At 40.7% G+C, this 16,392-nt stretch overlaps 2 protein-coding genes across 3 annotated transcripts in view; one reads left to right on the top strand and one right to left on the bottom strand.

The window, feature by feature from the left end:
- Positions 1 to 2,405, top strand: part of septin2 (septin 2) — a 31,609-nt gene extending 29,204 nt beyond the window's left edge. For both annotated transcript variants that reach the window (XM_084313654.1, XM_084313653.1), the window contains exon 13: positions 68 to 2,405. The gene's annotated coding sequence lies outside the window, so the exon portion shown is untranslated. The remainder of the gene's footprint in view (positions 1 to 67) is intronic.
- A 2,323-nt stretch (positions 2,406 to 4,728) lies between these two features.
- The window catches only part of stk25b (serine/threonine kinase 25b), a 43,920-nt gene continuing 32,256 nt past the window's right edge, over positions 4,729 to 16,392 (bottom strand). Inside the window, exons 9-11 of the mRNA XM_084313652.1 lie at positions 15,517 to 15,588; positions 10,393 to 10,520; positions 4,729 to 5,074 (exon numbers count right to left, since the gene is read on the bottom strand). Of these exons, the coding sequence (XP_084169778.1) occupies positions 5,035 to 5,074; positions 10,393 to 10,520; positions 15,517 to 15,588 (240 nt within the window). The 3' untranslated portion in view covers positions 4,729 to 5,034. The remainder of the gene's footprint in view (positions 5,075 to 10,392; positions 10,521 to 15,516; positions 15,589 to 16,392) is intronic.

Below are 16,392 nucleotides of genomic sequence, written 5' to 3'. Positions count from 1 at the left end.
TTGTCTTCCTATTGTCTTCCTGTAGGTTTGGTTAGTTTGGTCTTAATTCGTCTTCTATCTGCTGTAGGTTTTGGGACCTGTTCCTGGAGACAGACCAGAGCTGGACAGACGGAGAAGATGGAGAGAAGCTCCTGGTCCTCTTCTCCACCGTCACTATCTTAGTTTATTTCACTCCTCCTTGGGATATCAAGTTTTTCTTTTTTATACATATATATATATATAAACAGTATTATGTTTTTATATCAACACAGTTTTAATATTCAAGCTTTTTTTTTCCTTTTTTTTGTTACATAATATTGCAAGTTATCCAAATGAAGTAATTTGAACCTCTAAAAATAGATTTCCGTCAGGATTTTATAGTTTTTCTCTTGTTGTTGAGAAAAGAAAAGCCAAAGTGTTGCTCCTCCCAACCCCAACCCCCCCCCCCAACCCCCCCCCCCCTAGGGCTGCAACTAACAATTCATTTAGATATTCCATTAATCTGTTGATTATTGAAACGATTAATCGATTAATCGCATAAAGATTTATTTTTATGCAAAACGTTATTCCTAGTCTTGTACAATGCTCTTTCAAACAACTTGCAAATTGACGGTTATAAAACAAAAAGCCAACTTGTATGCTATACATCAAGACTGCAAATATGCCCATATCTAGTACTCTGTACTCTCATATCTAGTACTCTGTACTCTCATATCTAGTACTCCGTACTCCCATATCTAGTACTCTGTACTCCCATATCTAGTACTCTGTATGCCCATATCTAGTACTCTGTACTCCCATATCTAGTACTCTGTACTTGATATGCAGTACTCTGTACTTGATATACCCATGTGAGTTGCTGCATATCTCAACACAACTTGAAGAGGAAGATGAGCCACTATGTGAATCCTGGCTGAAACCCAGTTAATGTGAAAAGTTAACAGCTCTAGTTAAGAGCAGAAATGTCAAAAACCAGTCATGTATTTTTTATTACAAGTTATTGTGCCAATGTTTGACGACTCAAAGATAACGCGTTTTTAAGATCCCCTCTTAGCAAGGAACAAGCTACGCATATTTTGAGGGGTGCTTGAGAGAAATTCCACAAGTGTATTTATTTTTAGGTTGAATAATTTCTAAAGGTTGTAGATTGGTAATATAGGTACAGGAAACTTGAGTCTTGTGTTTTCTCTTGGATATATCACAAAATGCAATTAAACAATGTCCTAGGATCACATTTTCCTACATCTTTAGGACTTGTGGTTAAACCTGGAGACGGTAGAAAACACTCTCTGGACTTTCTCGTTGCAGAATATCAACCTAAAAGTATTTTGGTGGAATTCCCCTTTTTTTTAAGAGCAAGCTTCATTTTGGGAGATTCCTCCTCTTCAGTATTAATCCCATGATCCCTCTCTCCTGCATGCAACCTCTTGACCGTGTTTGAAGTGTGTGTGTGTGCGCGCCAAAAAAATTCTGGAGGTGACGTTTTCCTCAAATACTGACTTAGGATCAGCTTCCCTTTTTTTTTTTTTTTTGGCTTAACCATCATTGGGGAAATGGCAGAACACACCCCAGATCAGTGTCTGGCGCTGGTCCCTGGGATATGGTGGAACGGTCCTGGGGTATTAAATATAGTATTTTCTAGTGTCGGAAGGATGACGCACAAATGTGTTGTTGTTTAGGTCTCTCCTCAGATCAGCCCATTCATACACCTGTTGTCCTAAGACGATGTTTAAAAAGGACACGACCAACGTAAAGAAGAGAGAAATGAACCGAAATGTATTTGTTAAACACAAGTCATTGTAGGTTATTCTGTTAACGTGGCATCTGTAGGTTATGCTGTTAACGTGGCATCTGTAGGTTATGCTGTTAAATACTGATTATGCTTTTTTTTTTAAAGCCCACTTTGAATTGTTTGCCCATATATCAGTGCATCTCCAAAGAATGCAATATGATCTCTGGTTGAGTGTTGATAGACGCTGGCCTGTACAGAATATCACCCCTGTTGTGACTGAAACACACTGTGACCCTTGGCCTCTCCCAGACTGAAGGAGTGGTGTTGGACTGTAATGTGCCTCGTTAGGCTGTAAACTCTTCTCCTGGTGCCCCTGATGGTGTAAAGTAAAGCTTCTCTTCTCCTGGTGCCCCTGATGGTGTAAAGTAAAGCTTCTCTTCTCCTGGTGCCCCTGATGGTGTAAAGTAAAGCTCCTCTTCCCCTGGTGCCCTTGATTCTCAGTGACGTAGCCGTTCCACTCCAGGGCCTCTGAGACACGGTGCCATGATTACCAAGCAGGTTAAAAGGTCAATGTAGCCAACATCCCTCTCGCCAGCCAACGTCAGAGTTCTCAACATTCCAGTTTTATTCAATAATACACAACCAAATTAAAATTGTTCTTGATGCATATATAATAAAGTTTTTATAAAATGCATTTATCTGTCATGTTTTTTATTTATTTTTTATTTATTTAAGGAAAATATTCTTTAAAACAGCCTCTCCTCTCCTTATGTCCACAGATACTCCTTCCCTGCCTCACTACCACTTGTCTCCTTCCCTCCCTCACTACCACTTGTCTCCTTCCCTCCCTCACTACCACATGTCTCCTTCCCTCCCTCACTACCACTTGTCTCCTTCCCTCCCTCACTACCACTTGTCTTCTTCCCTCCCTCACTACCACTTGTCTCCTTCCCTCCCTCACTACCACTTGTCTCCTTCCCTCCCTCACTACCACTCGTCTCCTTCCCTCCCTCACTACCACTCGTCTCCTTCCCTCCCTCACTACCACTCGTCTCCTTTCCTCCCTCACTACCACTTGTCTCCTTCCAGGAAGTAGCTTGGAGGAGATGATGGAAGGATGGAGAGGAGAGAAAGGAGTAGAGGTCTGCTCTGTGATGTCATTCAGCAGGTTCACTAGAGGTCTGCTCTGTGATGTCATTAAGCAGGTTCACTAGAGGACTGCTCTGATGTCATTCAGCAGGTTCACTAGAGGACTGCTCTGATGTCATTAAGCAGGTTCACTAGAGGTCTGCTCTGATGTCATTCAGCAGGTTCACTAGAGGTCTGCTCTCATGTCATTAAGCAGGTTCACTAGAGGTCTGCTCTGATGTCATTAAGCAGGTTCACTACAGGTCTGCTCTGATGTCATTAAGCAGGTTCACTAGAGGTCTGCTCTGTGATGTCATTAAGCAGGTTCACTAGAGGTCTGCTCTGTGATGTCATTAAGCAGGTTCACTAGAGGTCTGCTCTGATGTCATCATTAAGCAGGTTCACTACTAGAGGACTGCTCTGTGATGTCATTCAGCAGGTTCACTACAGGTCTGCTCTGATGTCATTAAGCAGGTTCACTAGAGGACTGCTCTGATGTCATTCAGCAGGTTCACTAGAGGTCTGCTTTGTGATGTCATTAAGCAGGTTCACTAGAGGACTGCTCTGTCATTCAGCAGGTTCACTACAGGTCTGCTCTGATGTCATCATTAAGCAGGTTCACTAGAGGTCTGCTCTGATGTCATGCAGCTGGTTCACTAGAGGTCTGCTAGGGCATCAGAATTCCCCAACACATCAATAACTTCCTCAAGTTCTCGCTTGATCATGTAACCTTTCGGAAAAATATCAACAGCTTGTCAACAGCGAGAAACAAAGTTTTCTTTTAAACCCGTTTCAATTGTGCCATGAATTACACATTGTTCGTAAATTTAAAGGTGTAATTGTCAGTTAGCTAACATGTTATTGCATAAAAAGGTATCGATAATGTTAGCTAAATACATTTTCTTGACTTGCAAAATTATCTTTTAAATTGACAAACGTCATATGTGTAATTCATGGAACAACTTGAACAGGATCATTCCATTCACTACCGTACATATATTTATAGGGTCCCATGGTGGTTAGCGGAAGTGGCCTCTATACTCTAACCTCTGCCAGTGCCACGTGAATCAGATTATCATCTTCTACATGTCAATCAGATTATCTTCTCCTACAACATGTCAATCAGATTATCTTCAACATGTCAATCAGATTATCTTCTACAACACATGAATCATTATCTTCAACATGTGAATCAGATTATTTTCTACAACATGTGAATCATTATCTACAACATGTGAATCATCTACATGTCAAATCAGATTATCTTCTACAACACATGAATCATTATCTTCAACATGTGAATCAGATTATCTTCTACAACGTGTGAATCATTATCTACAACATGTGCTCTAATGGCACAGTAGCAGTGGGAATACTTTGTACTGTAGATCGTAAAATAGTCTATGTACTATGTCTATAGTACTATCTACTCTGCCTATACTACCTTCTATGCTAATGTCTATTACTACCTACTATGCTACTATGTCTATACTATATTTACTATTATCTACTATGCCTATACTACCACCTACTATGCCAATACTACAGCATACTATGTCTATACTACCACCTACTATGCTATACTATATGCCTATACCACTACCTACTATGTTAATATGCCTATACTACTATTTACGGTACTATGCTACTATCTACTATGTCTATACTACTATGCACTGCTAGACTATTAATACCACGTACCCTTGTGGCTTTGTGTAAAAGCATTCAGCTAAATGACTAAATGTAAAATGGAAAGACATGAGTGTGTGTTGCACTAAGAGAAGGTGGGCAGAGTTAGGTTAGGGTCTTGAAGCAGCAGGACTGAATGTCATACCAGGCGACCGCCATCTTGAATCACACGGTACATTGAAAAGGAAAAACAAACCAAAGACATTTTCCATAGACTTTATTATAGGCTCCTTTCTCATTCTGACAGGTAAACACAGCTCTCAATGTCATGGCTTTTATGTCTTAAATACTCTCCATTCTATAAAGAAAAACTGTAAAAATATTTAATTATAACTAATTAAAAGATCTCTCAGGGGGAGGGGTTCTGGCAGAGAAGGAATTCTTTCTGTGGTCCTTGATTGAAACGTTGGAGGCAGGAAAAGGGGGCGGGGCCCGGGGAGGCAGGAAAAGGGGGCGGGGCCCAGGCGAGGCAGGAAATGGGGGTGGGGTTACATCCAGCAAGAGTTTCACCGTGATGAAGGGGCGGAGTTACCGTTTAACGAAAACCTGGAGGTGGAGAGAAGAGGAGCAGAGTTAATAAAACCTTGAGGTGGAGAGAAGAGGAGCAGAGTTAATAAAACCTGGAGGTGGAGAGAAGAGGAGCAGAGTTAATAAAACCTGGAGGTGGAGAGAAGAGGAGCAGAGTTAATGAAACCTGGAGGTGGAGAGAAGAGGAGCAGAGTTGGTAGTGCACTACCCGTAGTATGCTCTGCTGAGCGCACCACTCTCAGCAGCGTTAAGAGTTAAGATGAGGAAAGTCCTCCACTTAAACGGTGCACTCTTCTTATTTAGCCCCAACCAAACCATTATTTAAAAAAATGCAACTACTCACAATTTATGAGGTCAACAAGTATCAAACAGGGGTTCTTATGTACAAAGTAATTGGTCTTCCTTTATCTTTGCCTAATTTCTTTCAAACTTATTTTGAGTTTAATTATCATGCACATCTCACAAGAAGAAATAAAGACTTACGCATTCCTTTCTGTAGGACCTCTGTTGCCAAATTCTCATTTGTTTATCAAGGTGCAGTGATGTGGAATGATATACAAAATCTAATAGTTCCACTTTAAATATATTTAAAAGTAAGCTTAAAAAAGAACTACAGATCCTGTAGTCTATAGTATCCATGTGTATTTGTGTAAAGTCTTTTTAAATGTTTAGTTTTTTAATAATAGTTGTATAATGCTGTATTGTATGTATGTGTGTCGCCATATAAAAAAAAAATTATTTCCATTTTTTATTTTATTTTTTTAATGCAGTCAGGCCACTGAACTTAGAAGCAGGCCAGGCCAATAGTTAGATAACCTAGGTGGGGAACAACCAGGAGATCACTGCAACTCACACAAGTTGGAGAAGTATCTCTATCTCTCTCTTGCTCACACACAAGGTGGGGCGGGACCCTTACAAAAAACTATATTTCCTGGCCTGAATGATTTCCCCAGTCCGGCCCCCCCTTTTTTTTTTAACCTATTATAATAGTGGGGGTCGCGGCTCTCTGACACCGTTATTTCGGGCGTCGCAGCCTGAAAAGTTTGGGAACCCCTGCACTAGATAACATTCAGCCACTAGATGCACTAAATGGCAGCTTTTTTTTTTTATATAGCGCTTTTATCGCTTTTATTTGTTACTCACATTTGACCCATTCACTCACACACAGACGGTGGAGGCAACCATGCAAGGTGCCAACCTGCTCATCGGGAGCTATTAGGGGTTAAGTATCTTGCTCAAGGACACATCGACACGCTGCCCGGGAGGAGCGGGAATCGAACCGGGATCCTCCGGATTGTCAGACGATTGCTCTACCTCCCGAGCCACTAGGTAGAGCACCAGCATGTCATTTATCCAAACAGATTCCATTCCATGTGGAGAAATGGGAAGTGGTAGTATTAGTACTTTGTAAAAGCTCTGTGGATGTCTTATTTGAAAAAAGGATTACTCTACATAAAAATGCTAACTATAGCACCTTTAAGAATTTCTTTAGATAACCCTTCATCCAGTATGAATAGTGTTGGAATTCCACACATCACGTGAAAATTACATTACAGGGCCTCCTCACCCAGTGAAACTAATCTAGTTCAAATAGGGCTTTAGAGGGCTGGCCTCAACTACAGCATTTCTTAAGCCCTATTTAATTGGTGTAATTAGTGCACGGAAACTCTCACAAACACACTCAGTGAGCCTCATCTATAAAGCTAAATATGCAATGTGTACAGAGAGCTTTTTTAAATATAATGTTCTATAAAAGCCTTAAAGAGGTCCTGTTGTGCTTTTTTAAATATAATGTTACACTATAACTTGTTTGTAGTCCAGTCTTTCTTGCTAGAATGTCTCGTTTGTAGTCCAGTCTTTCTTGCTAGAATGTCTCGTTTGTAGTCCAGATTTTCTTCCTAGAATGTCTTATTTGTAGTCATAATATTTTAAAATTGAAGTATGAATAAAACTCTATTCTGGGCAAGCAGGTTAGCACCAACAGAACCACTTGTTACAGCAAGCCTCTTCCGTGTTTTGGTACAGTTGTTTGCACATTTGCGATCGCTCCGTCGCCGGGGACGCTGATCCGCTCCCAAAACCACATTCTCAAGTGGTCCCGGCATGGAGCGAATCGGCGACGGAACTGAGCGTTCTCATTACACTACTTTTGGGGCAATCGTGCTCGGATTCGACCCCGGATGCCTAGTGAGAAAGCCCTCTAAAGTTCTGTTCTGAATGCAGAACTGACAGTCAAATCTGTTGCAGGCTCCCATGTGTTTGTACCGAGAGCATCTTGAGAGTAGAACCTCTACACTACAGCCAACTGTATAACCATTTGTTGCTATGAACGTTATAATCTTCATGACGAGGGACTTCCTGACTGTACATGTTGTGTTCAGGTGTACAATCTGAACATTCTACTGGTGATGTCACAGTGGGTACTGGCGTGTCCAGGTGTACAATCTGAACATTCTACTGATGTCACAGTGGCTACTGGACACTGAAACCTATAGATTGTTAGAATTCTGAGATCCAGATAAATGTACACCTGAAAGGGTTAAAGGGGAACTTCACTAAAAGAAAACAATGCAAACACATAATCTCACACACATCCAAAGAAAATCTTAACAGTTTTGCAGACATTAATTTAGTTTGACAGTTATTGAGAGTAAATGAGTTTGAATATGGTCAATAAATAAAAAATGGTAAGCGCTTTACAATTTTGTTCCTGGCATTTTACCCATTCACTCACACACCGACGGCAGAGGTAACCATACAAGGTGCCGACCTGCTCATTAGGAGCAGTTAGGGGTGTCTTGCTCAAGGACGCTTCGACACGCTGCCCGGGAGGAGTGGGAATTGAACCAGAAACCTCCGGATTACCAGACAACTGCTCTACCTCCCAAGCCACTGTCGCCACTAGTGATCATTGGAGATGTTGAATCCTTACGTTGTGTTCAGCTCAATGAAATGATAAGGTAGCAGTTCCCCATACAATGCTTTTTTTCATCTACATCATTTCATGGAGCTGTAATTAACCTCTTAAGCCCTAGCCATATTTTCAGAAAATTCGCCTAAAAGTACATACCAAGTAAATGGAAGATTGCGCCACTTCTACAAGGTCCATTTGCATGTTCCTGGTATCTATGGACATATATGGACCTCATGGAATGTATTCCCAGTGTCAGACATATTGTGTCTGTTACTATGCTTGAGTAAATTGTAATGAATACTTTTTTAAATAATTTTTTCATCTTTGATGGTGAATAACACCATGCTAACATTGACCAGTTTGTAGTCCAGTTGATTCAGCACCTTCTTGCGATCAAGTGTACAAAACATCTAAGCAAATTAATGAAGGGCAGATGATTTACAGAGGTTTTTGTAGATACAGTACTGAATTTTGCCATCCGGACACATGCAATTTGAAATATGATTATAGAATATAGAATATCAGGCTTATAAATGAACTTATTATGGCCAAGTCATCTATGGATCGGGCCAAATCTCCTCTTTCCAATGGCAGAGTTCAATCTGGATTTAGTACAACCAGGCGCCCATAACAGGGCAGCAAAGACTGTGAATGAAATCTACTGTAAGTACAGTTACTAGATTGAGACACGTTTTTCCCCAGACGTTCACAGAAAGGTAAAGAAAGAAACTACATTCTATTTTATGGCAATAACGTTCAGGTTTGTTCAACCCCGTGAGACATAATCATGAAAAATAACGCTGAAAAATGATTTCACGCCAGACGGCTCCAAGTTTGACAGGGGCTGGCGTGAGCTGGGTAGTGTAGTTTTATGGAATTCGAAAACCCATCGCAAGCCCTGGGTCTCTTCTTTCAAAGGACTACACTCACGTTTCACTGCGCCATTTCCTTGCGTCAATATCCGCCGTTTCCGACTCAATGCGCGGAGATTTCTATAAACTCATATGTATTCATATAACAAAGGTAAACAAAGGTAATGCTGAAAATATACACATTGACTGCTGTTATGATAGGGTTTGGGTCTTTACTCTTGGCTACATTTGAATGCCCATAACGAGAATATTCGTTTTTTATCGTATTTTTTTTTTATTAGCGATCTGAATTCATATTTCATCAACCGAGTCTACCGTTGGTAAATCAGCCACCCCAGGCGCTCAGATGTGAAAAAAGCACCCCCTATCGTCTCCCAGATGGTAATTCACCCTTTTGGATTGGACTCAATGAAAATGCATGAGGAAAAAAAACCCGGACTCCACATTTTACTTCTCACGCATGTAACCGGAGCCGATCAGCTTCATGCTGGACCCTCAGCACAGCGTGGTTACTGTGTTTTACAGTATACGCGTGGGATCAATAAAAGGATTGATTTTTGGAATGGCTATCAGGAATTGGAATAATCCATTTGGATACCATCTGATCTCAGGTAAGGAATCTATTTTACCAGTCTTAGGATAATCAGACCCGTTTTCACGGAGATATAAGCTTTTCCCCTATAATGTGATATGGCTGTTTGACTGTAAGAGCGATCAGGAACTGAGAGAATCGATTTTCAGCGCACGGCACTAGCATGCACACGTACACATATACTATTGATAATCTAGCGTTTATTTGAAAACGATTCATAAATAGGCCGAAAAATTACAACGTTCTAGAATATTACAGTACAGGGCGATTATCATGGAATCTCTAAATTTTTCTGTGAAAACAAGGGCTTTTCAAAATGCTATAAAACGGAAATGAACCGATAAAAAAACAATCCGCTTCGACAATGTTGACTGGAAATGGGTCATTGATAATGCGACGGGCAGATTAGACACAGCCATAATTTAAAACATAGATTAGGCGATATTAATGCTAACATTGCAGTGGATGGTGGGCATTCAAGCACTAAATGTGCACCCCCTGCTGGGCACTGAAAGTGTTAAGGGGTTAACAGAAGTAAGCTTTTGGATGTGTGTGAGATTATGTGCAAAATAAAACAGCAGTGTTTTTTAGAGAAGTCCCCCTTTAAAAAGGTACTATAGATAACATTTAGCATTTAGATGTCGCATGTCATTTATCCAATCAGGTGCATTTCACGTGGGGAAATGGGAAGTAGGGAGGGGTTATGCCACATGTAAACAACAACATACATTTTGGCCCTGCAAAAAACTTTTAAATTATCAATTCATTAATCAATCTTTTTGGGGGAGAAAAAGCAATACTTTTATTCCACACCTTTCTAAAAGCTCTGTGGATGGATTATTATGTTTATTCCACACCTTAGTTATTATTTTTGATTACTCTACATAAGAAATGTATCTATAGCCCCTTTTAAGTAAATAGTGGCACGGTATTTAAATGCTGATAATGAGAAACAAACCTCTCCATCATGTGTGATACGAGGCGGTCGGAGATCCCGGGACAGGACTCCTCTGCCAGGTTGAAGGCGTTCTCCAGCTCCTCAATGGCCCCCACGCCTCCTCCCCCTGCTCTCCGCTTCTCCTTCAGCTAGAGGAGGAGAGAGATCCAAATATATACAGGGTTCCATGACGTCACTGTCCTCCGCTTCTCCTTCAGCTAGAGGAGGAGAGATCCAAATATATACAGGGTTCCATGACGTCACTGTCCTCCTCTTCTCCTTCAGCTAGAGGAGGAGAGAGATCCAAATATATACAGGGTTCCATGACGTCACTGTCCTCCTCTTCTCCTTCAGCTAGAGGAGGAGAGAGATCCAAATATATACACTACAGCAGGGATCGGCAATAGGCGGCCCGCGGGCCGACATTGGCCCGCCAGCAATAATTTCTGGCCCGTCAGATTATTTTGAGAATATGATATTTATGTGACGCGCGGGAAATATTCACTCGGGACGCCAGGGTGTCTTTTATTGTGAAGCTGTATCTATCTACCGGTAGTCATCATGTCTGTCACTATAGCCAATTGAAATGCTAGAAATGGTCACGTGGACTGGGAGAACCAATGGAATAGTCCCACCGGGCCTGTGTATATTTCCCGAACGCACGTTCACTTCCGCGTTCGAGATGCGAGCGAGTTAAAAAGAAAACTTGACTCTGTCTGGAGGAGGGATATACCAGACCTGGAAAATGACTTTGATTGGCAAGGAGCCTGGGCAAATGTCCGACTTACATCAAGGAACCCGGATCATCAACAAATCAATCTTAACTATATTCACAGGACATACTTGACTCCTATAAGACTGTGCCGAATGGGGCTCAAACAAGATTCCAAATGCACCCAATGTACAAATGGGGACGAAGGGACATTTATGCACATGTATTGGGACTGCTCACCAGTTAAGGCATTCTGGAAAGATGTGACCCAACAAATATCAAAACTCGTATCTTGGAATATACCTGTACACCCCTCGGTATTGCTGTTGAATGATGTTTTTGAGTTTGCAGTGAATCCACAGCTAAAGAGATTGGTTTTATCGGGTATCACAGTAGCCAAAAAGCTGATCGCATCACGCTGGTTTCAACCGGAAAAAATGTGCCGTAAAGTTTGGTTTCTTACATATCTCGATGTAATTTACCATGAAATATCTACAGCAAGAATTCTGGGTCTCAATGAATCCAAAATGTCAATGTGGTTAGAAGTGGTGGAGAGAATAAAAGCTAGCTTATAATGGTAGTGTCTGGTTAGGTGCGAGGGATAGTGGAGGTACTTCTCAAGGTGGGGTCCGGGAGGGGGGGGTTCGAGCTGAGCATATGTATGTAGGGTTTTTTTTTTAGATAACAGGTATTATGGGTATATCTTATATAAAACAACTAACCAAAAGGTGATCCCATTGGATGTGCCCTGACAATTAATGCTTGTATATCTTATCGTGTGTTGTCATGTTTGTTTATATGTTTGTTTTAAAAAAGAATAAAAAAATAAAATACAAAAAAAGAAAACGGGGAAATATAACGCTTCTTTTAATAAACAGGAGCAATACTTAAAATACGGGTTTATCGCAACAGGTCGGTGATTCTTGCGTGCCGAGCCGACGTCCTCTCTGCATAATATGTGGCGACAACAACAACAACAACAACAACAACGAGGCAATGATGACAACTGTGTTCAAGTTGGCAGATAAAGTTCAGATAAAGCATTCAACGCCAATCTGGAATTGGAGGGCGGCGAGTGGATATGACATGTTTCAAACATTAGCAGGGATTTTGGAGGACTTAACAACAAACAAGGTATGGTGAGTCGTGTTTTCATGCATTTTGATCTGTGTTCATCACACGCCGCTGTGATCTGCAACAGCTGATCTGCTGTTCATGATGAATGAATGAATGAATGAAAACTTTATTTAACAGATTGCAGAATGGGTTATGGGTACAATACAGTACGGCGCAATACACACAATTGTTAAGGGGATGCAGACCAGAGAAAAACGTTTGTCTTTTTTCAATATCAGTATATTAAATTAGCCATTGTTTTTGATCCTGGCCCGCCAAGCAACGGCTTGGGGAAAATCTGGCCCGCCCCCAAAACTAATTGGCGACCCCTGCACTACAGGGTTCCATGACTTAAACATTTTAGAACAGAATTCTAAATCAATGTTTTAAAACACCTTCATTACATCAATGACATCACAGATTCTTTTACCGAACAGGAATCCTACAGGTCAAATTCCATGACTTTCTATGGCAAATACTGTCATTCAAATTCAGTTACAGTACATTTGTCAGTGTCTAGTCTACAGAAGTGATTTGTTTTATGTTTTCCCAGAATCCTAAGAACTAAGGTCATCTTTGTTCACTTGTTGTACAATAGAGGACACATATCGTTTCAGATCTAGGACACCTTTAGAAAATCCAGTTCAGCGGAGTGTGTGTGGTGGGTGAGGAATAGGAGACATGGCTTGCAGGCTTTGACGTACTGGCAACCCATTTGGAATCGCTGCTCTAAAATAGATGTGGAACAGAAGTACTAGTACATTGTTTCATTCATCATTAAACATTGGGTAGTTTCAGAAGAAAAGATTACCTCTACAATAACTAGGTACAAATGCTTGAATATTGTTTATAAATTGACACAAATCCCCATTTGAAACAAGTGAACCAATGTTGCTCTTAGAAGATGCTTCTTTGAAACAAAGTGAACCAACATTGCTCTTAGAAGAAGCTTCTCTGTCTGGTAAAATATTGTAGATTCAGCATTGGTGGGGTTAAAAACTCTTTTAGAACAGTGTTTTTCAAACTTTTTGTCTTTTTGTTTTGTGTACCGGCACATTTCTATTAGAACCATTACTAGAAAACACACTGTTTCTATTAGAACTAGTACTAGAAAACACACTGTTTCTATTATAACTATTATTAGAAAACACACTTTCTATTAAAACTATTACTAGAAAACACAGTTTCTATTAAAAGTATTACTAGAAAATACACTGTTTCTATTAGAACTATTACTAGGGGCGGTTAGGTGGCCGAGCGGAGATTGCGTTCGTCACCAGCCCCGGAGCTGTGAGCTGGATTCGCCTGTTAGAATCCAGCTCACAGCTCCGGGGTTGTCACCAGCTTGGCTGGCCGTCTGCACTAATACAATTGGCTGTATTAGAGGGTGGGAGAAGCTGGCGGGGTGGGTCCGGGTCGTTGTAAACAGCGACTCCTACAGTTCGGTCGGGGCGCCTGCTAAGCGTGGATAGGACTTGAGGGGGATAGTGTGGTCCTCCCACACGCTACGCCCCCTCGATGAGAATCCGCGCTGCCAGGTGAAAAGAAGCGGTGATTGGCTGGACGTGTGTCGGAGGAAGCACGTGGTAGCCTCCACTCTCCCAGATGATCTGACTGTGGGGGGTAAGTGCGCAGCGACCAGGAAGGGACTGGGAATTGGCATACGACTAACATTGGGATGGGAGAAAATCGGAGGAAAATGGAGGGGGAAAAAGACAAAAAAAAATAAAAATAAAACTATTACTAGGAAATACGCCGTTTCTATTAGAACTATTATTAGAAAACACACTGTTTCTATTAGAACTATTACTAGAAAACACACTGTTTCTATTAGAACTATTACTAGGAAATACGCCGTTTCTATTAGAACTATTATTAGAAAACACACTGTTTCTATTAGAACTATTACTAGAAAACACACTGTTTCTATTAGAACTGTTACTAGAAAACACACTTTTTCTATTAGAACCACTACTAGAAACACACTGTTTATATTAGAGTCACAACTAAAAACACACTGTTTATATTAGAAACACCACCTTGGCTTAGAGCAGTGGTCACCAACTTTTTTTTTTGTATTTTATTTTTTTATTCTTTTTTAAACAAACATATAAACAAACATGACAACACACCAACCTTTTTAAACCCAAGATCACTTTTTTTTGTGTGAAGGCAAGATCTACCTATTGAAGCGTTGAGAGAAAAAGTCAGCCAAGATTGTATTTTAAACTAAATTACTTTTATTTGCCTGTATTCTAATTACATGCAATGCTTTGGTCCAACATTAAAACGTCAAAGTAGAACTGTAATGTGGACTTTCTCAGTCAGTGCTAAGTGCAGTCATCTTATGCAGCATCACTTTTCACATCAAAACAAAAGTAGAACTGTAATGTGGACTTTCTCATATTATTACAAACATATTTACAATTAGCATTTTATAAAGTGGAACTGTAATGTGTACTTTCTCAGTCAGTGCTAAGTGCAGTCAGTGCTAAGTGCAGCATCACTTTTCACATCAAAACAAAAGTAGAACTGTAATGTGGACTCTCAGGGAAATAAATTTTTTTGTTTTTTTACTTTTTTTTTCAGGGAAAGTCTCAAAGATCGACCAGTCGATCGCGATCGACGGGTTGGTGACCACTGGCTTAGAGCAATACAACAACCCCCAGGAGCCAACATAAGGCTGCAATGACTGGTCACTATGGTGACCATGCAGACTTAAGAGTGGGTATAAAACAGGAGAGAAGACTGTCCAGTTTTAAACTGTGGATACAAAACAGAGAAGGTAAAGATGACTTTGAACTGTTGAACAGTAATACAGAACTATTTTATTGCACTGTACATTTTTTTATTTATTCTATTCTACTACTTTATTGCACTGCACTATTGCACTATTTTACTCTGTCTATTTTGTCTTACTCTTTTTATTATTGTCTATTTAAAACTCAATCAAACCATAAACAAGGTGGCCTGTTGGGATGTTAGATCCTCATGTGAAAAACTGTGGTTTTATATGTCTGCACTTTATGTGCTCATTTTATGCCCGTCTTTTTTTCTGCAGTTTCTGTATGAAAGCTATACAAATAACGTTTATTATTATATTATTATTATTATTATTATGACGTATGCAACACGTTTTGATTCTGTCCAACATGATCAACGCTCTACAGCGGTCATCTTATAGTTGACCACAGTACTCTAGGAAAGGTCCAATCTATCCATTCAAGTTGTGTGCCTGAAAATCTTTTATGCAACAACATACTTGGAGGTTCGGTGAATGTTTGTATAAGCCACGCCCCCTGGCCGTTCTCACTCACCTCTCTGAAGATAGGCGTGACCAACGCTGACAAACACTGGGACTTGGGCTGTCGTTTCACCGCATCTGCTGACTGGAGAGAGAGGGAGGGGGGGAGAGAGAGAGAGAGAGAGAGAGAGAGAGAGAGAGAGAGAGAGAGAGAGAGAGAGAGAGAGAGAGAGAGAGAAAAAGCAGTCACTATATGGTCTGAGTCTCAGTGTGTAGTTAGTGTGTAGTTACCTCTGAGACTGAGTGTGTAGTTAGTGTGTAGTTACCTCTGTGTAGTTAGTGTGTAGTTACCTCTGTGTAGTTAGTGTGTAGTTAGTGTGTAGTTAGTTACCTCCGAGTCTCAGTGTGTAGTTAGTGTGTAGTTACCTCTGTGTAGTTAGTGTGTAGTTAGTGTGTAGTTAGTTACCTCTGAGACGGAGTGTGTAGTTAGTGTGTAGTTAGTTACCTCTGAGACGGAGTGTGTAGTTAGTGTGTAGTTAGTTACCTCTGAGTCTCAGTGTGTAGTTAGTGTGTAGTTACCTCTGAGTGTGTAGTTAGTGTGTAGTTAGTTACCTCTGAGACGGAGTGTGTAGTTAGTTACCTCTGAGACGGAGTGTGTAGTTAGTGTGTAGTTAGTTACCTCTGAGACGGAGTGTGTAGTTAGTGTGTAGTTAGTTACCTCTGAGACGGAGTGTGTAGTTAGTGTGTAGTTACCTCTGAGACTGAGTGTGTAGTTAGTGTGTAGTTAGTGTGTAGTTACCTCTGAGACGGAGTGTGTAGTTAGTGTGTAGTTAGTTACCTCTGAGACGGAGTGTGTAGTTAGTGTGTAGTTAGTGTGTAGTTACCTCTGAGACTGAGTGTGTAGTTAGTGTGTAGTTAGTTACCTCTGAGACGGAGTGTGTAGTTAGTG

Source organism: Notolepis coatsorum, assembly GCF_963971535.1.
Source record: "Notolepis coatsorum genome assembly, chromosome: 4".
In the NCBI taxonomy this organism is placed as follows: Eukaryota; Metazoa; Chordata; class Actinopteri; order Aulopiformes; family Paralepididae; genus Notolepis; species Notolepis coatsorum.
Note: the sequence above shows the minus strand (reverse complement) of the source record. Positions and strands in the feature narration are given on the sequence as shown.